The following is a 24,931-nucleotide window of genomic DNA, read 5'->3' on the forward strand; positions in this document are numbered from 1 at the left end:
GCCCAGCGTCCTCTCACCGAGTAAGGTGGTGGTGACGGCCGCACCACCTCACGGACCAGGCAGAGGGGACGTGGTGTAGGAGCCGCCTGCCCCTCCCATGGGTGCAAGTGCGGGCGCCCCCGTACCTGCAGAATGACCCAGTGTCCCATCTCTGCAGCCATGTCCAGAGCGTCCTCGGCCACCACCTCCTGTCCCTGCCCCAGGGACACGTTATGCAGTTTCCCGTTGTCTATGGTAAATCCCAGCTTTTTCCCTGAAGGAAAGAGAACAGGAAGTGCATGGGGGCGGCTCTGCCATCCTGCCGGGAATCTCACCCCTCCCCGCTTTGTGTGCTATTGTAAACACATCAAATTTGCCAATTTCAAACCCATCTTCAAGTGTACAGTTCGGTGACATTTAATACATTCACAGTGTTGTGCGGCCATGCTTCTGGTTCCAGCACTCTCCATCCCTCCCATCAGGAAGCCCCACCCCTGCCCCCGGCAGCCGCTCAGCTGCTCCGTGTCTATGTGGATCTACCTATTCTGGATGCTTCTGATACACTGAACCCTAGAACAGGGGGCCTTTGTGTCTGGCGGGGACTCCTCTCGGCACAGTGTTTTCAAGGTGTGTCCGTGGGGCAGTGCCTCTCGGCACCTCATTTTGGTGGCTGAGGACTGTCCCATCGTGTGGCTTCACCACATGGGGATTACCCACTCACAGTTGATGGACATTGGCTTTCATCTGCCTTTTGGCTATTGTGAGTGATCAGCCCTATGGAGCATGTGCTTCAACACCTGCTTTCATTCTCGGGGTGTGCACCAGCCGTGGGATCGCGGGGTCCCACGGCGCCTGCCTGTGTCCCCCACCAAGGAAGCACCGGCCTGCTTTCCGCACCGCTGTGCCTCCTCCCAGGCCCGCGGGAGGCTTATCTCTCTCCCAGGCTCATCGGTTTCTGTTTCCTCACCGGGGTGCAGGGGCACCTCGCTGTGGCTCATGCACATTTCCTGGTGGCCGCCCCTCTCTGAGGCCTCCCTGGCCGGCTCCACTTACCCAGGGCTTCCACGTCTTTGAGGGGGTCAACGCCTGGGGAAAGGATGAAGAAAATCGGAGTAGAAGGGCTGCTCTCCTCGTAGGACTTGGAAAACTCGACGCTCCGGCCCTCCACGAACTTGCTGCCCATCTTCTCCTCCACAAAGTTCCTGAGGGAGACGCGCTTGGTCAGACCCGACGGCGAGGGGGACGGGGTGGGCTGGGACCCCTGGTGGAAGGGCCCTCTTCTTGGGGGGCTTTCTTTTATTTATTATTTCTTTAAAGATTTTATTTTATTTTTAATTATTTTTTTTGAGAGTTTTTATTTGTTTATTTGACAGAGAAAACAAGCAGAGGGAACAGGAGAGGGAGAAGCAGTCTCCCCACCAAGCAGGGAGCCTGATGTGGGACTCGATCCCAGGACCCCAGGACCATGACCTGAGCCAAAGGCAGAGGCTCAACCAACTGAGCCACCCAGGCACCCCTATTTTTAGTTATTTTTTAAAAGGTTTATTTATTTTAGAGAGAGAGTGCACACACGAGTGGGCAGAGGCCCAGTGGGAGAGGGAGAGAGAATCTCAAGAAGACTCCGCGCTGAGTGTGAAGTCTGATGCAGGGCTTGCTCTCACGACCCTGAGATGATGACCTGAGCTGAAATCAAGAGTCGGACCCTTAACCAGCTGCACCACCCCCTTAAAGATTTTAAGTAGTCTCTACACCCAACGTGGGGCTTGAACTCACGACCCCAAGATCAAGAGTCACATGCTCCTCTGACCGAGCCAGCCAGGTGCCACTTTGGTGGACTTTCTTAAGCAGAGCAAGGTCTCAGGCCCGAAGGCAGTCTTTTCGGGGGCTTTCCTCTTTGCCGGGGGAGGGTGTGGCCGGGGGAGCAGGTGCTTCTCGCCTCCGTCCCTGCCGGGCCCTACAACGTGCCAGCAGGTGAGAGGTAGTCTCCTGCGGCCCCGTTTTTCAGAGGCTCCCAGGTCACCTGGGAGGGAACATAAGCCTCAGTGGCACCACAACCCAGGGCATTCTGGGTGAGCACGCCCCAGCACCAGGTGGCCCCTGGGTCCTTCGAGCCGTCTGCGCTCCCAGGGAAGGGGATGGGTTATGGCGATTTCGTCTCCCACACGCTCTCCGTCTGCTGTCCAGCAAGGGCCGCAGGAAGAAGCTGAACACAGACCGTTCTCGCCGGTCCTGGTGATCTCCCCGGACTGGGGGTTTGAGGAGGAAGGAAGTTCACGTTTGCAGCCATCTTGGTGAACTCAAAGACCACAAAACATGGTTCATCAGAAAAATCACAGGGAAAAAAAAAGGAATTTACATAAATACCTGTCTTTACAGAAGCAGGTCTGTGTTCCGAGCCCCAAACTTACTTTCTTGACCCTCAAGAAGTCTGGGGTCAATTGGGCCCCTCTTAGGGGAAATCTGGTGTTGTTTGGGGGTGACCTTTAGAGCTCTCTGTGCCTCTCCATCCAGGGGGCTGAGCTTACCACGTTCTGAGTGATTCACAGGCACTGAAATACTAAGATTTAGTGTCTTTAAAAGCAGCACGTCAGTCAGTCTTTGAAAGAACAGTGGAGGGAAGGGCTCCCTCAGAGGCCACCCCACACCCTCCAGCTCCGTGGGGACCTTGGTGCCAGCAGGACTTTCCGGGGACCCTTTTATCAGGATTTGTCTCTCGCTGTGGCCTTTGCTGGCTTCTGTGCAGTTCCCGAGCCGACGAGGGCTCCAGGCGGGGTGTCGGGGGCGCTCCTCCTGAAACCCTCCCCAGTTGTACTCGATTCCGGCCTTGGGAACTGACTCGCAATGTGGAGGCTAGCATCCGTGTCCAGGAAGGACTTCTGGAATGTCCCAAGTCCTGCCCTAGACGGGAATGTCACTAAATCACCGTTGCTAACGACGTTGGCAGGCCACACGGTCATTCTCCGCAGGTGAATTAATGACGAACAGCGCACATTGGTTCCCAGCGGGCCCCACCACTCTGGGCACCGCATCCTTGGCAGAGGAGAGCTGGGGTCAGCTCCCAGCCGCTCCCGGGAGCCCCGGGGTGTCTGCACCACAGAAGCTGGGCTTTTTTGTGGGGGGGAGGTAGTTTGCGGGCACCCCACTGCTCTGCCCCAGGCCAGTCACTGCTGTCTCTGGGCCCTTGAGCCTCAGGGGCCACTCGGGGGGGCAAGTGAGCTGAGGCTTTGGTTGGCGCCTGGCACACAGTCCACCCCGTTACATTATTCACTGTGGATTTGGATCTCCTTGCTTTTAAGCTGCATGGCTCCGGTAGAATTAGGGAGGTAACTCTGCTTTCCGGGACGCTACAGACCTGTCACGGAGCGGGGTTTGGGGTCGCCCAGGCCCCAGCGACGCGCACAAAGGCTCACGCGGTCTGAGGTACTTCATTCAGGGCATCCTCGTTCCTTCACACGCGTGACCCTGGGTGACGTGCCACCATGCGCTGGGGGCTGTGGGACTGGACACCTGACCGCGCTCCGCTCCCCGGCTGATGTCCCCGCTGTGATGGCCAGGTGTCCTTCCCCTCCATCTTTCCCAGACTTTGTCCAAACTTCTTCCGGCACAACTGTCCTCCATGGTGGGGATTTCTCGTTTCCCTGCACGTCCTGCTGCCCTGCCCGTGACCCCCAACCAAACGGAGCAAAACAGACACGTTTGTGAACAACCGGTGCGTGGGAGTCGGGCCTCTGCTTTGTCAGAGGGGAGTTCTGTTAGGGACACAGGTGTCTTTCGGGGCATCTGGCTGCTTTGGGGCTTTTAGGACCAAGAAAAGGCAAAGACGCCGTATTATGTCCCAGAATGGGCGCTGGGCTTGATTCCTTGTCTGCCTTGTCCCCCTTCCTGTGGCATCTCCATCCTCATCCTCCATCCTGTGGCATCTCTGTTCTCCCTTCTTCCTGTGGCATCTCTGTCTTCCCTCCTTCCTGTGGCATCCTCATCCTCCATCTTGTGGTGTCTCTGTCCCCCTTCCTGTGGCATCTCCATCCTCCATCCTGTGGCATCTCCGTCCCCCTTCTGTGGCATCTCCATCCCCCATCCTGTGGCATCTCCATCCCCCATCCTGTGGCGTCTCTGTCCCCTTTCCTTCCTGTGGCATCTCCATCCTCATCCTCCATCCAGTGGCATCTCTGTCCTCCCTTCTTCCTGTGGCATCTCTGTCCTCCTTCCTGTGGCATCTCCATCCTCCATCTTGTGGCATCTCTGTCCCCCTTCCTGTGGCATCTCCGTCCCCCTTCCTGTGGCATCTCTGTCCTCCCTTCCTGTGGCATCTCCGTGCTCCCAGGTCAGCCCCGGGTCAGGAGGAGGGAAACCCTGTCCACTCCAGGAGAGGGTGGATGGGACATCTCAGATGTCACCTGTGGGGACCAGTGCAGTGTTGTGTGATGTCACTGTTCCTGGAGTCCTTTTGTGAAATGGCAGACCCAAATGGGGAGTGAACGGGAGGGGGTGCTGGAAGGCCACGGTGATTAATTTTCCAATCGTGCAGGAGCTTCAGGGGCAGAGAAATTATTCACAAAGTTAGAGTAATTCTCTGCAAATGAGCTGAAGCTGGCCCAACAGTTTACTTTAAATGTAGCCACTGGGGGCATAAAATCCGGATGATGATGGCTCTGCCACAGTTTTCTCTCCGCTGTCCTAAAGGACTCCTTGTGGCCTCAGAGTCATTAACGCCCACACTTTGTAGAGAATCTTGGCTCAGGGTTGGCGGGGGGGCGTGGGGGGGGTCCTGTTTCCCCTCACTGGTCCCTCAGGCTGGCGGGAGGAGAAGGGGCGGGGAGCGCTTGCAGGTGGGGTCCCGTGCCCGTGGGCCTCGCGGGGCCTCCCTCCGCCTCCCCACCCACCCGGGAGGGTGCCACACTCACTTGACGGCGTAGGTCATGCGGTCTGGCCGCATGCACCTCACCATGCACAGCTTCTGCAAGGACGTTTTGTTCTTCCACTCCTTGGGGAAGATTTCCTTCTCAGGGGCTTCCGACTCCACCAGCTTCTTCCACCGTTTGGCAGACCCTTCGATGTCGTTGTCCAGGTTCTTGAACTCATCCATCTCTGACAGGGCCTGGGGGCAGGCGGCCTTTCAGCTCCCCCCGCGCCCCCCTGTCCCGATGCTGGGAGAGGGTGGGCCACCTGGCTTGGTGCTAAAATGAGCTGCTGGTGTCCCTGAGGGCCAGGAACGTGGACGGAGGGTCTAGCGTAGCACAGGACCCCAGCTGCCCCTCCAGAGGGCTGAGGGACCGGGGCTGCTCCCATCATGGGGGGGCTGCCTTCTTCAGGCCTTCTGACCCAAGATGCTGGGGGCCCCTGAGTGTGTGGGCCCAGATTGGAGGAACCACCTGGACACTTGCCCGGGATTGGGAGGGTGGGCAGCGGTATCGGGCGGCCCTGGACCCGCCCTGGGGCCTGTTGTGGCTCAGCTCCTGGGGCTGTGTGCGGGTCGGAGTGACTGTTGTGTTCGAACAGAAAAGTAGAGATTTCTGCGAGCCGGCAGGAGCCCTCTGTACCCCGGCCCCACCTCTGGGGTCTCCCCGGGTCACTGGATATCCGGCTGGCGGTAGCGCCTCGCAAACATCCCTGGCGTGAGCCCCAGACCCCCCGCAGCAGGGAGAGAGTCCCAAGACCAACCTTGATGCCGCCCCATCCCTGGTGCTGCAGGAAGTCCACCGGCGACTGGACCCCCGCCTTGAAAGGGAACCGTAGGAGGAAATCCAGCTCAACTGGGTTTAGCTCTTTCTTCATGGACAAGACCTGAGGGAACATGGGGCCGCTCAGCGTTGTCCCACAACAGTGGGGGAGGGAGGGGTGGCCGACGGCCCCCATGGGAGCGCCGGACGCCTTGGTCACGGGCGCGGGACAGGCTGAGGTGCTCCCCCCCTGCCGGCCCTGCAGAGGAAGCGCTGTCCTGCCCCCTGGGTCCAGGCCAGACTTTGGATTCACCTTGGTTTATTGTCGTGTTTTTAAATTATGATAAAATACACATGACATTTATCATTTTAACCCGAAATTTTAGTAAATTCATGTGTAATTTGTACGTAATAAGTACGTTTTGTAATAAGTACGAAATTTTAGTAAATTTTTAGTAAAAAATACGTACGTAATAAGTACGTTTCGTAATAAGTACGAAATTTTAGTAAATTCATGTCATGTCCAACCATCACCACTATTTAGAACCAGAGCTTTTTCATCTTCCCAAAGGGAACCCCCTGAGCAGCGCCCCCGGATCCGCCACCAGCCGATGGCGCGCTGGGTCTGTGCCCCGTCTGTCCAGATCTGCCTATTCTGCACATTCCGTGTCCAGGGAATCCTACAGATGTGGCCTTTCCCCTCTGGCTCCTTTCGAGGTTCATGCACGCCGTAGCGGGTGTCAGAACAATAAGGTTCCGTTGTGTGGAGAGACCACGTCTTGTTTATCCGCTCATTTTTGATGGACATTTGGGCTGCATCCACCTTGTGGCAGGTGTGAGCAGAGCTGCTGAGAATGTTCCTACACAAGTCAATTCTTTGGGGGCATATACATTTTCTGGGGGATCTTCTGGGTCATGTTCTGGGTCTCTTCATCACCCGTGCACACCAGCTCTCAGGGTGTCCAGCCGGCCGTGTCTCGGGTCCCAGATGGACGGCAGGTGAGCCAGGGCCACCACGCACATAGGGCCCCACGCAGCTTCTCTTGGACACTGCAGAGCAAAGACTTTCGCCTGAGTCAGACTCCTGCTCTTTTTTTTTTTTTTTTTTTTTGGTCAAAAGAAAAATTCTTTGGAAATTTAGGGGGACCACCAAGGAAATATCCTGATGCCCTTTCAGCAGGAGAAACCTCACAGAGGGGCTGCCATTCAGGGATTCACAGATAAAGAAAAACCTCCTTGATCTGGACCCTGGTGGACAGTTTGAGTTTGGATGGAAAGCAACCTTCTAGAAGCTCTCTGGAAATTAGTGTTTCCCACCATACTTACAAGATGGAGTAAACCAAATGGTGGATGGGCTGTTTCATCAATTTAATGGAACAAAAATCTGAAATATTCCAGCAGGTCCGTATGAACAGGAGGCATATTTATTCCTTTGTACCTGTATTACCTTAAGAAACGTATTCGGCATCCACGGTGGTTGACCACCGACGCGGGACTGCTTACCAGGCAGTCCGTAAATGTAATTAGAATGACCTTTCTTTGTAAAATTCTCCTTAATGGACCTCCCCTTCAGAGCCTCCTCCTTAAAACTGTGCCTGATATCAACGAAAGAGAGTCCCAAGCACATCCCATGGCAGTGAGAGGAAGGGCATCCATCACTGGGCAGTCTGCACTGGGGACCAGCCCTCGGGCGCTGCTGCTGCCGGTTGCAGACCACGCTTGGAGCAGGGAGGGCAGACGTACCTGGAAGGCCACCTGGGCCAGGAAGATGAGCTTGTCCCGCTCGAAGAGCCCGCGGGCCGTGTACATGTAGACGGAGTAGGTGATCTCGTCCGTCAGGTTGATTACTCGCTGCCTGACCTCCTCTGCGGGGGTGGTCTTCTGGATGGCCTTCTCGAATACCACGTTGAAGGCCTGGGGAGGGGGCACACGGAGGCTTGCGGGGCTGGACTCCGAGGCCGCCCCATGCTGCCTGCTAGGGCTCTGCTTTGTTTCCGTGGTGGGTGGGGGTCTGGGGCACCAGGCGAGGAAGCCCCTTCCCCGGGGTGCTGGCCCAGGGCAGATCCCGCACCCTGGCTCCCCCTTCCCACCGCCGTCTGCGGCCTGGACCCCGTCTGTGCTCCCAACGGCTGGGGCTCTGTGGACGCCAGGGCCCCAGCCCCAGAGCCCGGCCGCGACCACACCTTGAGCGAGAACTGATAGATGGGGTTAATCTTGTTGAGGTCGTTCAGTATGAAGTACAGCAGGGACGCCCTCTCTGCGGCTGGCCGGTAGTTCTCTCTGGCCTCATTGATTTTAACCTCTGTGATTTTTGCCTCTTTCACCTTAAAACAATTGGGACCAGTGGGTGGATAGCGCCGGTGAGAAGTGGGCCCCCCAACCCCTCCCCCACCGCCCCGTGTGAGGGACCCTCCACTGGGCCGCAGGGTGCTGGGTGGGGCGCGAGACCCTGCTCCCTGCCCTGGGCCCCAGGGGCACGCGTGGCCCGGTGGCTTCTCTTCCCAGCACTGTGGCAGGCCCTCAGTGCCCTATGGCGGGGAGCGCAGGGCAGGCCCTGGAGGTGGTCTCTTACCTTCTCCTCGATCTCGCTGGCCGTGTGCTTGGTGGTCTCCAGATTCTCTACTAAGGCCGTGTCCCCCAGGAAGTTCCCTGACGCAGCCGACAGCCGGGCCAGCAGGGAGTCTTCCAGCTCCTTCAAAACAATCTTGAATTCATTTTGGGACTTGGTGAGGTTCGCCTGTGGGAGGGACAGAGTGCCAGGAGGGGAGCTCAGCCGAGGCCCCAGCTGGGACAGGAGGAGCACCACAAGCCTGAGAGGCCAGGGCATGGGGACACTCTGAGCCCATGTGTGCAGGCCACTGCACGCAGGGGCCCACAGCAAAGACCGTGCCCACGGGGCCGCAGTTTGGTGCGTGGCCGTCTGGGCTCCGCTGAGACTCCTCTTCCGTCAGAGAAGCGGCTGTTGGATTTGGAGTTAGGTTTGGGAGGCCTCTGGGGAGGAAGAGCGGCTCCTTCTGTCGCACAAAATCTGACCTGTGGGACGGGCTGGGGCCCCTGGAGCCATATCGGGGTGGCAGCTGCAGCGTCAGAAACCTCGTGGCGACCCCAGCGGCCCGCCCTGTGCTGCGTGACGGCGGGCCCCGTACCTTCAGCTGCTCTAGATCCGGGCGCTCTTTGGCCACCACAGCAGCCAAGAGCTGGTCCTCGAGCCCATCCCTGGTGACCAGGAAGTTGATCAGGGTGCACTGGGCTTGCATCTCGGGCTTGTAGTGTGGGTTGAAGTGCTTGGTGTGCAGGATGAGACGGAACTTGGGGTGGTACTCCACCTCCTTGTCGCCGATCTTAATGAACCTGGCCGTTAGGGGAGGGAGAGGTCAGAGGGGCTCGGGCAGCAGCACCAGCAGGCTGGTGCCCCACCCCCCACCCCCGGGCCTCGCACCACCATGAACCCTCCTCTGGTCACCGGGAAAGGACTGTGTCTCTTCTTGTTCTAGTCTTCCTCTCTGGCCTACGGCCGGGACCTTCTAGAAGGTGCACCTGCTCTCTCTCTGGCTGGTTTGTTCTGGTCTTTATAGGAGTGCTCACTCAGCTCCCACTGCACATCATACTCCCCTGGGAGCCGGTGCGGAAACACACCACCTGGGCCCCACCCCAGAGCCACAAACGTCAGAAAGACACTGACACCCCGATTCAGAACACTGCTAAATTCTGGAAGCTCCCTGGGGGAATCTGAGAGCAGCCAGGGCCAGAAGCTGGGTCTGCGGGTCCACTGTGGGGGAACCTCTTCTCTCGGCTCCCGCTCTTGCTGGTCAAGCTCACTTTCAGGGGCCTCTTTACCCCTTGGGTATCACCACTCATGTCAAGCTCTTCTCAGAGGCTAGGACGTCAGCACGTTTATTGGCCACCTCTGTTCTGGGCTTCGGCACGCACCCCCTATTTTTTTTTTTTAAAGATTTTATTTATTTGAGAGAGAGAGAATGAGAGACAGAGAGCACGAGAGGGAAGAGGGTCAGAGGGAGAAGCAGACCCCCCGCTGAGCAGGGAGCCCGATGCGGGATTCGATCCCAGGACTCCAGGATCATGACCTGAGCCAAAGGCAGTCGCTTAACCAACTGAGTCACCCAGGCACCCCAACCCCCTATTTTTATCAGTGGCTCAGACCAGCTCTGATGTTTCCATTTAAAAAGTTGATTTACTTTTTTTTTATATTAGAAAAGTAATACAGGCTCAATGCATCAACCAGTGAATGGATAAACGGAACGAGGCACACCCATCCGGTGGACTTAGCCGTAAGAACAACGCGGTCCTGCCACGCTGCCGCACAGATGGGCCTTGAGCACACGGCGCCCAGGGAAAGTGGCCAGACAGAAGAGGGCACACACCACGTGATACCCTTTAAAGGACCTGTGTCCAGAGCAGGGGAATCTGTGGAGATGAGAGCACATGGGTGGGTGCCAGGGTCCGGCAGCTGGGGGTGTGGGCAGCGAGTGCTTGGTGAGTACGGGGCCTCCACGTGGGGCGATATTTGCACAACACTGTGAGTGTACCAAGTGCCACTGCATTGTTCACCTTCAAACGGCTAATTCTGTGTAAGGTAGATTTCACCTGAATAAAAAAACAAATAGTACTACAGGTTTAGGATTTGTAAAATGCATAAAAATAGAAGAAAAGCATGACCAGTGGGGCGCCTGGGTGGCTCAGTCGGTGAAGCGTCTGCCTTCAGCTCAGGTCGTGGTCTCAGGGTCCTTGGATCAAGTCCTGCATCGGGCTCCGTGCTCAGTGGGGAGCCTGCTTCTCCCTCTCCCTCTGCCCCTCCCCCTGCTTGTGCTCTCTCTCTGTGTCAAATAAACAAAATCTTAAAAAAAGAGAGAGAGAAAAGCATGACCATCAAGGACGGCCGTCCGCAGGCGGTCACTAATAAGGTGTTGGCGTTGCTGTTCTTGACTGGGATGCGGTCCCACAACTTCCCACCTCTCCTTGCGGACCGGCATTTTGTCGCAGACCCTGCTGCCTACCCGAACGGCAGGGCATTTCCCCACACCGCCGCCCTGCGCAGAGGCCACAGGCCCCACGGAGCATGTTCACATGGTTCACGGGGGCCAAACTGTGAAAGTGGAACCGGAAACTCACTTTCCCTTCTTAATGGTGTTCCTGCCAAGCAGCGGGTCCAGCACAGGGTCCACGGTTTCGCCAATGTTCTCGATGAGCAAGATGTCCCCTTCGGAAATGGCCTGCTCAATGATGTCCAGGTAGCTGTGGGCATGACATGGGGCCAGGTAAGGACGTGGGCCCAGAGAGGGCACCGCCGGGTGCCCCAGAGGCAGCCCTTGGAGCGAGAAGGCACCAGAAGACAAGTGGCCGAGGGGCCAGGAGCTCCTTCCCTGCGGGGAGCTCTGGGGCACCTGTGGTCCTCTCCCCTAGGAGCCCACGGGAGTGCAGCCCCCTTATGGCGGCAGCCCTAGATGTTTTCACACCTGTGTCTGGTCCCAGGTGCCCGGGGCACCAGGAAGGCACGCGGGGTGGCCTTAGTGACCACCTGTGTTGAGGAAACGCGTCCACTAGAGATGAGAAATGCGAAAATGACTGGCCCGAAGCCTTGTGGCCGGCAGGTGGCCAGGTGGGACTCGAGCCTGGGTGAGCAGCAGGTAGTGGGGGGTGGGGGAGAGAAGAGCCCCGAGGTTAATGCTTTACTGCTGGTGCTGTCCCCCAAAACCAAATAGCGGAAAACAAATCCACCTGTGAGCCAGGATCTGTCCATAAAGACCCGCCCGCCCGTCTAACACCTCAGGTGTGTTTGCAAGCCCAGGGGCCCAGCCAGCCAGAGGCTGCCTTCCGAGCCCCTCCCCCCACCCCGGCCCCGCCTGCCGCCGTCACCCACCTCTTCTGTCCCAGGCGGATGGCTTTCAGTTCACTGCCATATTTGTTTTTGATCCACTTGATTCCTTGCAGCTGGGCATCCACGATGAGGGGCCAGCGCTCCGTGTTGCACAGGATGGTGGCATTCTCAGTGGACATGCGGTCGCTGGGGAGGCCCTGGTTGTTCCAAGTGGCCACGTCTGCGTCATCCGTCAGCAGGCTCAAGGGGTCCAGACCTTCCGTGATCGGGATGGGAACCTGCCAAGAGGAAGTCTTAGGAGGGGCGGGTGATGTGGCCATACTGCTCCAAGGGAAACAGCTCTCCCAAGTGACACGGCGGGGCCGTGGTTAGACCACGGGGGAGCCGTGTGGTCTGGAAGACCACCACTCCCAGCGCCCTGACGGAACACCTTGGAACCTCCCAGGAAGGGCATCCACGTCGGCCAAGCTGGGCCACAGTTTAAACCCGCAGTGGCCAGAGCGTCTGTGTGTGTGACGTTTGGCTGGGTTTGCCCCATCCCGGGGACCTCCCCAGATTTCCTGACTGATGAATGCAACCAAACCTCTTACCTTTAACTGATTTATATAAGGGACCCAAAATTTCTCCATCAGCTCATTTCGGTATTTCTTGGTGAAGTAGCCCACGTAGGATACGAAGGCGGAAATCAGCAGGACGTCCCCACACAGAGTGACCCCCTGGCTTTTGAAGTTCTTCACCGATTCAGCCCAGCGCACGTTCTCCGACGCTAATCCCCCTACCAGCCTAAATGTGAACATGAGGTCAGCGGGGGTCAAAGGAATGATGGAGGGTCGCACCCAAAGACCAGCAAGCAACCTCCACCTCTCAGTGCCAGGAGTCTGGCATTTGCAAATCCTGCCTTCGCTCTGTGCTTCAACATGGAAATGCTTTGGGGGAAATTCTTGGGAATCACTGCATTAGGGAAGCAAAACTAACGCTTTCTGGAGGCACCTGGGGCCTGAGCTCCCCTGCCCCAGTCGCCTGCTCTGATGTCACCTCTGTGCTGACCTTATCTGAACATTTCGCTCACGCCAAGGCTGCTGCCGGGACACCACTGAGCTCAGGCTTTGGCTAGTGGGAGGTCTCGGTAAAGGTGGAGTCCGGGTGGTGGCCACAGTGGCCACAGGACAACATGGCATCCAGAGGGCACCCAGCCCCACGTGGAGTAGGGACTGCAGCGTGGGCATCATGCAGTTCAGGCCACAAGCCTGAGAACTGGCCCCTGGCCCCGGTCTGCGATGTTTGTAGAAAGCACAGTTTGCCTGATGAGGTCCACTGAGGTCTGTGAGCATCACCCGAGGAGCCCTTGCTTCCCGAAGACCAAAAGACGACTTTGCTATTCTGGGCGGGGACGATCTAGTCCCTCAAACCCGGGACGACGTCCGCACCCTGCTGGAGGCCGTTGTCACACGGCCTGGGGACCTCCCAGGATCCCTGTGTCTCACTGACAAACCGTCAGCAGTTGCCAGCCCGCCGGGTGGGAGAATGTTCGACCAGAAGCCATGCCCTAGGACCCACTCCACCTGCGGCTCTGTGCCAGGCTCCCGGTGCTCACTTTTGGAACCTCGAAAAGACAGCTCTGAAGCCTCGCTGTCCATGCGTGTAGTGAGCACCCGAGGCGTGGATGGTCTGAATTGGGATGTGCATGGAGATTTCCAGGACTCAGAGTGAAAACGTACACGAACCCCCTCAGTGATCCTTCTCACAGCGATCACATATTGAAATGATCACATTTGGGGTTCAGTAAGATACATTATCAAGACTGGTTTCATCTTTGTACGGTGCTGCGGGGACAACAGGACATTGTAGAATGATGGGTGTGGCTCGAGCCACATTCCCGCTGGGACAGCGCTGCCCTGGAGTCCACGGGCATCAACAGACATGAAGCCCCACGCTGGTGGAGGCCCCGGAAGGCCGTACCAACAGCACAGCGCGGTGGGAGCGGGTAGAGGGGGATCTGCCCGAGCGGGCCCCCGTGGACGCCGCCTCCCAGGCAGGTGTGGGCAGGTCTGGGTTGGGGGGCTTCCTCGCAGCCAAAGGTCCCGGGATGCGCGGGCGCCCACCACGGAGGGCTCCCAGCTCCCAGAGGTGGAGACACTGGCTGACAGCAAGTCACTGGGTCATCCTCATGACTTTGTGCAAGCAGGGTACTGCTGCCTCCACCCCAGGCCGTTCCTCCTCCTCCAGGGGCTGCTCTGCGGGCCCGGCCCTTCTGGGGGGCTGAGAAGGCAGGAGGGGTGCCCGCAGGGCGGAGCGAGCTACCTGTTGGCCAGCGAGATCACCCTGTTGGTGGCGTCGGCCTCTTGTTGGCACTTGATCTTCTCTGCTGTTGCCTTTTCAAAGGCCGACGTGAGGTTGCTCAGGTTGGCATTGAGTTCCTGGGCAAACACGGAGAGGCCCAGCAGTGGGGTGGGGCCTCTGGGGCTGGGCGATTGGTCCCTGCGGCTGCCTGGGCTCCTCGCTCTGCTGAGTGATCCAGGGCAGCCCCCGCTCTATGGGACCCCGACCCGCGGCTCTGGTGCTCTCCTCGGTGCGGGCGGGCGGGCACTTACCGCAATCTTGTTTTTGATCCGCGAGAGCTTCTCCTGCGCCTCAGCCAGCTCAGCGTTAGCCTCCTCCAGGGCCTGCCTCTTGGGGGCCACATCGCAGTACACCTCGTAGAAGCGGACGATGTTGATGCACCAGGAGCATAGGCCCGCGGCCGCCGTGGACTTGGAGCGGATGAACTCGGGGTCGAAGGTCGGGTTGCCTTGGTAGGGCCTGCAGAGGGGACAGCAGGCGCTGGGGCGGGCTCCGCAGGCCTCCCCCGCGTCTCCGCCTCCGGCCTTCAGCGCGCCCCGGTCCGCAGCTCTGGGCCGCTCGCCACAAGCAGTTACGAGGGGAGCGCAGTGAATTGGGGCTTTTTGGGAGGGGGATATCTTCAAGATGAAGAAAAGAATGAAACACAGAATTCTGGCCCCAGAAGCGGAATTTGGGGTGTGAGGCGAATGGCCCTGTGCTCTAGACGATGGCGGGAAACCAGCATTCCTTGTCCTCTCTGTTCCCGGAGTTTCTATAGCTGGTCCAGTTTTCATTCTCCAAAGACCCCACCCATAAGCAAGAAAACTGGGGTTCGGAGGGGCTCAGCAACTTGCCCCAAGTACCACGGACAGGAAGCAGTAGTTCTGCCTGGGGCCGGGGGTCAGGCACTGTCCCGAGAGCTTCCGCCGTGGCACACATCGTCACCCCATGTCGCTCTGGGGCGAGAGGCCCAGAGAGGCTGAGCATCTCTCCCAACATGACCCAGCTGGGGGGCGGGGGGCAGTGCTGACATGCACCCAGGACCCACACCCCCAGAGACCCCCACCTCCCCCTCCATGGCGTCACCTCCGCTCCCCGGGACACCACAGCCTGGGCGTGCCGAGGAAAATTGCCCGGAGATGCACTTTAGAAACCAGTATTTTAAAAATGACAACAATGTCGTGAAGCATAACACACTGCACTATCTGCAGAAAGAATTTCCAGTGTGTGATTCAAGAGAATGACCGAAAAGTGGTCTGAATTCAGGCTGGGAGCACGGCCCATCATCTCCTCCCTCTGGTTTACTTCACACTTTGTTTAGGTCGATGTTAGGACGGGTTTGCCTCTCTCGGCCCACGTCAGGCACGTGGAGGCGGCCGTCCGGGAGCTGGCAGAACCCTCCACCGTGCGGGCGGAGCCACGGACGCGCCGGTCCGTCTGCCACGGGATTGTCCGACAGCTACAGGTCAGGCTGCTGACGTAGCAGGAGAACGTTGTTCTCTCCCCCCAGGTTGTCTAGACGGCGCCCCGACAGTCCTGTGTACGTACAGTACCGTTTCAGCTGCGCAGAGACCAACGCAGCAAGGAGGCCCCTCGGCGTCTGGTCCCATGCGCACCCCGCAGCAACACTGCCCACCCACTGTGCGTGTCCCTCCAGACGTGGCGCGCTTAAGGTGACAGCAACGCAAAGAAGAAGCCACGCCTGATGGAGCCCGTGCCGGCGGGTACTCACGGCACACGTGTGCACGCGTGTACATGTACGGCGTGTGTGTGTGTGCGTGCATCACCCATGCTCATGCGCACACCTGCTCTTGCCTCGGGGGGGGGCACTGGTGGCCTCTCTCGTGGGCCCGCAGCTCCCAGCGTCCTGATGGCCGCGTGCAGTGTTGCTAGACCCTCCTGTGTGCTGTGTGGGGAAGGGGTGCCTAGACTTTGAGCCATGGGGCTGCCCGCCTGCCCTGATCCTTTAGGTGGGGGAGGCAGAGGGCGATGCAGCCGGGGCCACGCTTCATATGGACACCTGGACTCCGGTGCAGCCAGATCTCCCCAGGCCGCTGCCGCCCCCCGTCTCTGGGGTCCCACCTTGCTCCCCTGCCCGCCCTGGCGAGCACAGGCTGCCCTTGGGAACGGGCCGCCGGCTGGGGCGGTTTGGAGAGGACCGGGGGACCGCGCAGCGCCGGGACGTACCGCGCTCCCGACAGAGCAAGAAGCCAACGGAAGCCCGTGGCGCGGCCCAGCGCGGACTCACTTAAATGCTTTCAGGCAGGCCTCGGGGATGTGCTCCTTGTCAAACTTTTTCAAGGAGTCCAGGAAGGTGTCCACTTTGCCCATCATGATTTTCGCAGCTTTCCAGCTCTTATCCTTGGGGATCTTGCCCCCGGGCGCGGTCAGGATCATGACGGCAGCCGTGACGTTGACCACGGCATCCGGGGGGGACCCGAAGGACTTCAGCTCTGTCAGGTTGTTCTGCAAATGACAGGAAGCAGCTGGGAGGGGACGTAGCCCTGCACGCCGGACCCAGAGGCCCCATGGCAACCACGGGAAGCTGCCGAGAGCCTGCGGCCCCCTGCGCCAATGCCATGGCTTTCTCTTCCCCCGCCCCCCCCCGGGGCCGGTCCTGTTTCTTTCTTTCCCGCCCTCACCTTATTCAGAGTGTCGAGAGCTTCCTGCGCGGCCAGGAGGGCTGGCTCGGCCTTGGCCAGGTCCGTTTCACAAGCTTTTTGTTTCTCTGTGACATTCTGGAAGGAAGCCACGCAGGAAAGATCAATGTGGGGTTGGGGGTGGGGAGAGGGGGGCTGTGCGCAAGTGTGTGTGCACGTGCGTGTGAGTGTGTGCGTGTGTACACGGAGCCCTGGGCAGCAGCGAGGGAGCACGGACAGGAGTGAGGAGGGTGGTCTTCCGCCCGAAGCCCAGGCACAGAGGCATGTCCCCCATGGTGCGTCCCCCATGGTGCATCCCCCATGGCAGCAGCAGGGCTGTGTCCCGTGCTCCCCTTCATGCCCCGAGGTCCCCATCCACTGCCTGGATCCCGCCTTTCTCCTCCCTGCCACCCAACACTCAGGTTGGAAGAAGCCGTGCTGGGGCCGCAGACTTGGGATTCTGGAATGGGAACCGGTCCTTCTATGGGCCCAGCTCCCAGGACTGGAAGGAAAACCTGGGGCCACGTGGACCCCACACCGCTGGCTCTGAGGCCTTATGGTCTCTTGGTGCCATTGTGTAATCTGTCCAAAATGGAGCACAATCGGAGGTAGAGCTCACCCTCCCCTTAAGAAAGTGAGAGCATCTTCACGCATGCACGCATTCCCTCCTGGGGTCCCGAAGAACCCCTCTGAGCCTCTGGATGCCAAGCACAGAGACCAGTAACAACTTGGTATCTATCAATGAGGAAGAGCCTCAGGGATGAAGCCAGGAGGGGCTGGGGGGTTTTGCTGGGCTCAGAGGAGGGAGGACGGAAGGGACAGGGTCTCTGCAAAGCACCGTGTGGAGGGTCCATCCAGCCGCCGACTTTAAGGACAGCGTGGGGCCCGACTGCAGGAATGGGCACAGAAGGTGCGGACGTGGCTGGCTTCTTCCCTGGAGCCCCCCCTTCAGGGGGCCTTTTCCAGATACAGGGGTTGGAGAGGGATGGGCACCCAGACGTTAACAGCTGTGTGTGGCATCAGATGGCCGGTCACAGTTTGGGGTGTGGATGTGGGTCCCGGCTCAGATCCTGACTCCGCTGCTGGCTAGCTGCCGACCACCCTGGGCCTCTGAGGGTTGGATGTGCGGGTTACAAGGAGGAATGGAGGGGGCTCCTGCCACCCCGCCTGGCCCGCATCCTCTTCCTCCAGCACCTGGTGGCAGCGTCAGGCCCCTCCTCCTAGAAACCACTTGCTACCATGCCATGCTGCATCTCAAGAGATAGCAGGCAATTCCTGGAACGCTCTTCATTTAAACACTCACGCAGGTGCATGTCTGGGGGCATCAAAGGCATGCAGGGAGGGGTGGAGAGAAAGCCCTTCGGCGAGGTGCCCCCCCCGGCCCCGGGGCCAGAGACATCAGCACCTCCGGGGGCTCCCGATGCAGCGGGTCTGAGGACCAGGGCTCCAGTCCGAGGTGGGCTTCTCAACCCTTAATGTGCTGGTGGGTCACGGGCATCTTGTTAAAATGCAGACCCGAGAACCTGCATTTCTCACCAGCTCCTGGCAATGCTGCCACCGCGCCCTGGGCGCTGCACTTGGAGGAGCCCGGCTCCGGGACGGACGTTTCTCTAAAGGACAGCCCTCCTCTGAGCCGGGGGCCTCGTGAGTGGGAGCAGGGGCTCCTGCAAGTTTGGGAGAACCTCCCAGCCTTTGCCTGGGCCTGGAGGAGGTACCGAGTGCTCCAGGGAGGGAGGCCCGGCCTGGCAAACCCACGAGTGGCTTGGGAGCCGGGCTTGTCCGCACCTTGTTGATGACCTCCACCTTGGCCTCTTCCTCGTCGGCGATGGCTTTCTCTTTGCTGACCTTCTCGGTTTCCACGCCCACCACGTGGATCAGCTTGTCCGCATTCTCATTTTTCTGCTTGAGTTCGGCCTCCTGAATCGCCAGCGTGGCTTTTAAATCATCCACCTGGAGGAGGAGATACCCAGGATGGGCAGGCGTGGGCCCTGGCCGCCATGCACAGGCTGGTGGGGCGGCACCAAAAGCTTGGGGCCGGGGCCAGGCTGCCCGTGGTCATGCCAGGCGGGAGGGAGTGCGGGGAAGGAGTGAGTGATAGGGTAGGCTATGCCGCCCCATTCTTGATGGTTTCTCCCACGAGGAGGCCCCTCAGTCGCTGTAACAGGACCATGTCTGGAAGGTTCATCTGGGAGAAAAGAAGCAGCCTGCTTGGCTGGGCTCCACCCTATTCTTTTCTGCGCGATCTCTCTGGGTGGGAGCACTCCTGCTTGGCCCCTCCAAGCTCTGTCTTCCTGGGACACCCCCTGCCATCCTCCCCCCTCCACGCCCCACAGGGGTGGCCTTGACCCTTGCCACACCGCCTGTGGTGGGGGCAAGCTGGCCTGGCTCTGGCTCATGGGCTCGCTCTCCCTGGGGGCAGAGGCGGGGCGGCCCCAGCTGTGCGGGGTCACACCTGGGCAGGGAAGCAGGGGCGGGGCTGTTTTCGGGGCTCCCTCGGGAACACCAACAGTGGGCAGTGAAGGTGATGGGGCCGGGGCTACATGAGGGAGGGCACCTAAAGCCAGGCAGAAAACTGGATGGCAAAAGCCTTTCCATCTGGGCACCACAGCGTGCAAGGCATCTGGGAATGGACGCGTGGCCACGGACGCACTAGACCCGATGCACAAATCCTGCTGGACTTGGGCCCCCACGTAAAGCGCCCGACACAATGACAGCATTGCCAAAGCATGTTGAACCCACACGTTCTCTGTGGTTTGAGAACGGAAGTGTCTCCAAGGCAGGAGTCCTGTTTCTCTTGCTTAGGGGACGGTTCTGGGACCTGCTGGCAGAGCCTCTGCCTTCCCTACCTGGGACGCTGTGCTCTGCAGCTTCGTCAGACCATTCTCCAGCCTCTCAATCTTGGCCACCAGCTCCATTCTCTTCTTGGCCAGCAGGTTCTGGTAAAGTTTGATCTGCTCCAGGAAGGTTTTGGGTGTGGTGTAATTGGAGCGCCTCTCCGTGGCCAAGTACAACTTGGACATCTCGTTGACCGTTGTGTGCACGTAGGACATGAAGAGGCTGATGGAGGCCTTGACTTCTGGCTGCAAAGGCGACAGGGGGCCCCTCATTCCTGGTTCCCTGGCGGGAGGGAGCGACCCCACTCCCGCGGGGAGGAGGAGGCTGCTGGCCACCGCGATTCAGCAGGGCGGGTTTCCCGTCCTCACCAGGACCCCATGAGATGCGTGCCCTCTCTCAACCTTGGCCATTCAACCAGCAGTGCCTGCAGAGGTTGTCCTGGGCACTTGACTTTGCTCCCCCCGGATGTGGCTAAGCACCGGGGACAGGGCACAGCGTTCTTCCTGTGATTCTCTCTCCCTGACTCACATGCTTGCATCCCTGGGAAAGGGCAGGGCCTGACAGCAGGTTTGAGCAACCCGGGTGATCCAGCAAGCATTTACTGCGCTGGGTCCTGGGGTTTAGTAACTCCCTTCCCACACCAGGGTCACGGCCACCGCCATCTGGGCCGCCCCACCTGCCCCAGGGCTCTGCCCCAGGAGGTGTCCAAGTGATACCGCCTAATTAGAGTTGATTTGGGAGTGTGTTCATCCAACGTATGCTTCTTCTTGGGCATCTACTCTGTGGCCCTCCCTGGTACCAGCAATGGGGCCATTCCCCAGTCAGGAGGCTGCTCTCTTGGGGGCTGGACACCCACGTCTGTGCTCCCCAGTGAAACGTGGGAACTGCAGTGTTCTGAGAACGGCCCATCCCAAACGTGGGCGCTCTAGCGATGACAAGCAGGGGATTTTACCCATCTCTAAAACTAAGGGGAAACGTTAATTTCAGGTTTATTTTACCCTACTTCATAACCGAATATGTGTTCACAATAAATAAAACGTGATAACCAAGTGTGATTTATTGTAGGGCTGCTCATCCCTCCCGTTGGCTGGGTCAGAGTTTAATGACTGTTTCGAGGCTGGCAATTAGCTCAAACAGCGAACCTGGGCACCATCTTCCTATGAAAGAAAGCCCCGGTACCCATCATACTTGTCGCGGCCTGTAACGGGCAGGTCAGAGGTGAGGAAGTGGCCCCGGGCGGAGCTGTGTCGAAGCCCGGGGCAGGAGTAAGTGCAGTGCTCCCGTCAGCCCTGATCAGGGACTGTGTTTAAAGCCAGCCTTGCTCAATCTGTTGGCACACCGGCGTCAACCCTCTTGACCCGGCCCTGGTGGGCGGTGGCCACAGGGGTGCGGCACCCCCAGCTGGTTGAAATGGGTGTCCCCTGGCCATGAAACCAACAACCAGCAGCTTATCTTTGTTTACAGTTTTGTTCGCTGTGAATCATCTAGCATTAATTGTGATTTTTAGAAGTATCACATTAAGACATTACTGGTCTTGATTACTGATGTCACACCTCCTCCTCCCCCCTCTTTTTTATTTATTTATTTATTTATTTATTTGACAGAGAGATAGTGAGAGCAGGAACACAAGCAGGGGGAGTGGGAGAGGGAGAAGCAGGCTTCCCGCCGAGCAGGGAGCGCGATGCGGGGCTCGATCCCAAGACCCTGGGATCATGACTTGAGCTGAAGGCAGACGCTTAATGACGGAGTCACCCAGGCGCCCCTCCTCCCCCCTCTTAAATTTTGCACCAGGGTGAGTCCTCACCCGGCTCACGCTTGCCCGGGCTCTGGAGGCAGAGGGTGCGGGGTCCCTCTGTTGCAGGCCGCAGATGCCCTCCGCCCCCTGGCTCTGTGAACACCAGCAGGGGGGATAGCGGACGGGGCTGTGCCCAGTGACTCACGTGAATGCCCTCGGTTTCCTCGAGGAAGCGCGCGCTCACGGACACAAGGGCATCTTCCGGCCACTCGTGGAACCAGTTGATGGCCGTGCAATTGACGACGGCAGGGAATTTCCTTGCCCGCACGCGCAGGATGGAGCCCACGGGAGAGAAACACAAGATCACCTAGAGGCGGGACACAGAGGAGCTGCTCATGGGGATGGTGGTGCTGAGGGCCAGGCTCACTTGAGCAGAGAGCTCGATCGGGAGGAAAGCTCCCTGTTGTCTGTTTCCACATGTCTGCGCACCCCTGCTTCTGGGTTTCCCTCGCAACCGATGAACGTTCCACTGACTTCACGCCTTTCGTGAGAGATGGGGGAGTGCAGAGGACACCCCAAGCCTTCTGACGTGGGCCCCGCAAGAGGGGGAAGAGAAAAGGCCGGGTGAAAGACAGAGTGGGCAGATGAGGCCCGAGGACAGGGAGGGGTACAATCCCTTCAGCAGGGCCGGTTCCCAGGGACATGGGACTCATCCCCAGACAGCCTGGGACTCCCCGGGATGCTGTAAAGACGGGGCTCCTACCTTAAGCTGCTTGCGCACTTTCTCAATGAAGAATTTCCAGCATGCTTCCCGAGTGTCAGTCATGCCGAGGGACTTCACTTGTGGTCGCATGGAGGAGATGATGTTCTCCACCTCGTCGTCCGTGAACAGCCCAGGGATCTCCCCCGAGGCCAGCAGGTCATTGATCAGCACCAGAAACTGCTCCTCGGCCATCTGGGAGTCTGTCATCAGGAACACCGAGGGGACGTTCTTCACCGCCGACTTTATGTACTGTGTGCTCAGGTCAACCTGGACCCAAGGAGGACATGCTGAGAGTCTGACAGCCACCCAGGAAGGGACAGCTGGGGGTCAGCTTTGCAAGGAATATGCAGGGTCTGTAGAATGGGGCCCGGGACCTCGGGCTCACCGAAGCCCACGTGTTTGTCAGCCGACCAACGGACAGACAAGATGCGGTCTCTCCATAGGATGGATTACTATTCAGGCTTACACCGGAAGGACATCCTGACCCATGCTATACAACAGGGCTGGGCCTGGAGGACGTGATGCCGAGTGACGTCAGCCAGTCCCCAAACGACAGATGCCGTAGGAGTCCACTCGGGTGAGGCCCCTGGAGCAGCCGGACCAGTGGGGAGTGGGCGCCAGGGGCTGGGGGCGGAGGTGGGGCTAATGTGGGCAGATGAAGGAGCTCTGGAGACCGGGGGTGGTGGTGGTGGTTATAAAACACTGTGAACATACGTAACGTCACTGACCTGCATAGTTACAACAGTAAATTTTGGGTGAGGTCCGTTTTACTACCAAGAAAAGAAAAAGGAAAAAAACACAAAACCTCAGAGACCCTAAAAGAGGTCTCGAATAAACGCACCACGGGCTCGGGTCTGGAGCTGGTCCGGGACTGAGGACCCTGCTCTGAGCAATCCCTACAACTCAGCGCGAGGCCCGTCCCGTCCCTGATAGGATTTAAACGAACAGCTCACAGAATAGCTGCATGGCCGTACTGGAAGAATACATGAAGGAGAACAGTAAAAAGGAAAAAAAGATAAGCACATCACACAGCAGTACGGAGAGTTGCTCTTCTCCAAGAATATGCCAGCGCACACGCACCAAGTGTAGGTTTGTGCGCAGACCATCTGGCGCAGCCGTCCAAGGAGTAACGTGCATGTGTGGGGCTTGACGACTTGATCTCTGTAATGTCTGAGTTTCCCGTAAGCTCTGTGGGCCCTGTTTGTTTTCCCTTGCCCACCCCCATATTCCCACCTTCCTAGGCTACCGGGCCTGCCCTGGGGTCTCCACCTGCCACCTCCCAGCACTTCCCAACCCCCCAACACGTCCTTCCTCTCCCCCAGATTCCTCGGACACCCCCATACGCGGAGTGGCGTTCGTGACGCGGGTTCCTCCTGGCCCTTGTGACTTGGCTGCCCTCGGCCCCCAGCCCAGTTCTGTCCCGTCCTCATTTCCTGCCTGGCGGGGGGCACCACCCTGTTGGTCCCTGCTGCAGGTGCGGACATCACCGTCAGCTCCGAAAGCTCAGATCCCGTTGAGAAGGAGGTCAATGATCACCTGCATCCAGGTGGATCTAGGGATCGATGGTGATGGAGGGGGGCACAAGCTCCCATCTCTGGCTGGGAGGTCCCTGGAGCTGCTTATTAGACCATGGGCTGGCCCAGGGAGTGCAGAGTGTGGGGCGCCAGCCAAGCCCTGTCTCCACACAGTCCCCCTGCACAGGCAGAGCCCTCGGGGCCACCCCTAGACTCGGGCCTCTCTCTCCCACCTCACTACACTGTCCAGTCCCAGCCTTCACGGGGTCACTGGGTTCTCCCACACCTTCCTACTGGTCACCGCGCACCACTCTCTCTGGTCCTCCAACCACCCTTCACTTGGTCCTCTCTGCTCAAACACTTGACGGCATCTCATTTTCTGGGGACCAAGGCCAGGATTTTCCACAAGGCTCAAGCCGTCCCTCGGGGGGCAGTTCCTGACCCCTTTCCTGCCGCATCCCTGACCCCCCGGGGGCATCCACAGCTTATGCCACAGACCATAGAACAAGGTCACGTCACTAACAGCACGGTGCAAGGCCCACTAGCCCGCTTTGTCTCCTTCCTTCCTTCTGAACCCACTGCAGCTGCTTCATCAGGGACAGGGAACGGTTAGCACAAAACAGCTCCGTGTGGGTAGTGAGAGGACAGGCCTCGGCGTGGCTGCAGCCGATGCCTACGAGTAGAATAACATTGCTCAGACTCAACACCCACAACTGACCCTAAAGTGAGGAACCGGGGACAAAATCTGCACAGGGACAGAGCAAGGGACAGGATGCAATGGTAACATTAACCCATTATGATTTGGTTAATAGACTAGAAACTTCTCAGCAGAGAAAACCCACTGAGACAATACAGCTTAGATGCGAGGGTCGTAGTTGCGCTTGAGCGCAGAGCGCACTCGGGAAATCAGTGTGAACTAACGTGACTGGCTAAGCTGAGAGCCGATCGGGGCAGGAGGCAGCGTCTGGGAGAACCCACGAGGGAGACCCTTCCCTTAAGGCGGGGATTTAAAAAAACATTGGCTAGTCCTCTGATAGAGCAGAATCCATCGGGGACAATGACAACCAGGAGCCAGATGCGGATCCAGAGGTTGCAGTCCCTGGCTCAGCCCACCTGGTGTTGCTGGCAGGGCACCGTCCCCACTGTCCTTCCTGGGTTCTTGGCCAGCAGACCACCTCCTCCCACAGAGGATCCAGGATGCTGTGCCCTGGTGGGGCTCCAGATCGCCCCACTAAAGCTGCCCGCCCGTGGCTGCCGGGGGCCCTGTGTGGTGGGGAGGGTCTCGCCGGGTCGGGCACCGTCCTGGCCTGCAGAAGCAGCCCCGGGCACTGACGCAAAGAGAGACGTGCTCGTGGAATGTGGTCGAATCAATCTCCGCTCCAATCTGAAGCGCTACGATGATTTGTTCTGGGCTAATCATGTTTGACGAGCATACAGTTCCCTGACAGAGCAAATTTTCGGGAAAAAGAAATCAATAAAAAGCCTCGGCGGCGTATCTTGGGGATGGGAGACCTGTTTACGCTAATGTTTATTTAATTAACTCAAAAAGCAGCCTTCCCGAATCCAAGTTAGTCATTAGAGACCCAGTAACAGCCCTGAATTATTTAATCTGGCGAACGGGGAGCGACTCAGAGCAGCCCTGTGACCGGGG

The 24,931-nt window shown here is 58.8% G+C and overlaps 2 protein-coding genes across 2 annotated transcripts in view; one reads left to right on the forward strand and one right to left on the reverse strand.

Annotated features, from left to right (window-relative positions):
- PGS1 (phosphatidylglycerophosphate synthase 1) overlaps nt 1–24,931 on the forward strand; it is an 81,487-nt gene that overhangs the window by 45,654 nt on the left and 10,902 nt on the right. The gene's annotated exons all lie outside the window — the stretch shown is intronic.
- DNAH17 (dynein axonemal heavy chain 17) overlaps nt 1–24,931 on the reverse strand; it is a 93,842-nt gene that overhangs the window by 9,113 nt on the left and 59,798 nt on the right. The window contains exons 54-72 of the mRNA XM_021680944.1: nt 21,767–22,033; nt 21,209–21,370; nt 19,280–19,513; nt 18,219–18,383; nt 16,437–16,532; nt 16,043–16,260; nt 14,067–14,274; nt 13,777–13,892; nt 12,066–12,258; nt 11,518–11,753; nt 10,770–10,892; nt 8,786–8,990; nt 8,212–8,376; nt 7,823–7,963; nt 7,383–7,553; nt 5,641–5,763; nt 4,884–5,077; nt 1,033–1,181; nt 126–253 (exon numbers count right to left, since the gene is read on the reverse strand). Coding sequence (XP_021536619.1) covers nt 126–253; nt 1,033–1,181; nt 4,884–5,077; nt 5,641–5,763; nt 7,383–7,553; nt 7,823–7,963; nt 8,212–8,376; nt 8,786–8,990; nt 10,770–10,892; nt 11,518–11,753; nt 12,066–12,258; nt 13,777–13,892; nt 14,067–14,274; nt 16,043–16,260; nt 16,437–16,532; nt 18,219–18,383; nt 19,280–19,513; nt 21,209–21,370; nt 21,767–22,033 — 3,294 coding nt within the window. The remainder of the gene's footprint in view (nt 1–125; nt 254–1,032; nt 1,182–4,883; nt 5,078–5,640; nt 5,764–7,382; nt 7,554–7,822; nt 7,964–8,211; nt 8,377–8,785; nt 8,991–10,769; nt 10,893–11,517; nt 11,754–12,065; nt 12,259–13,776; nt 13,893–14,066; nt 14,275–16,042; nt 16,261–16,436; nt 16,533–18,218; nt 18,384–19,279; nt 19,514–21,208; nt 21,371–21,766; nt 22,034–24,931) is intronic.

The sequence above is a fragment of the Neomonachus schauinslandi genome, chromosome 15, assembly GCF_002201575.2.
Source record: "Neomonachus schauinslandi chromosome 15, ASM220157v2, whole genome shotgun sequence".
Taxonomy (NCBI): Eukaryota; Metazoa; Chordata; class Mammalia; order Carnivora; family Phocidae; genus Neomonachus; species Neomonachus schauinslandi.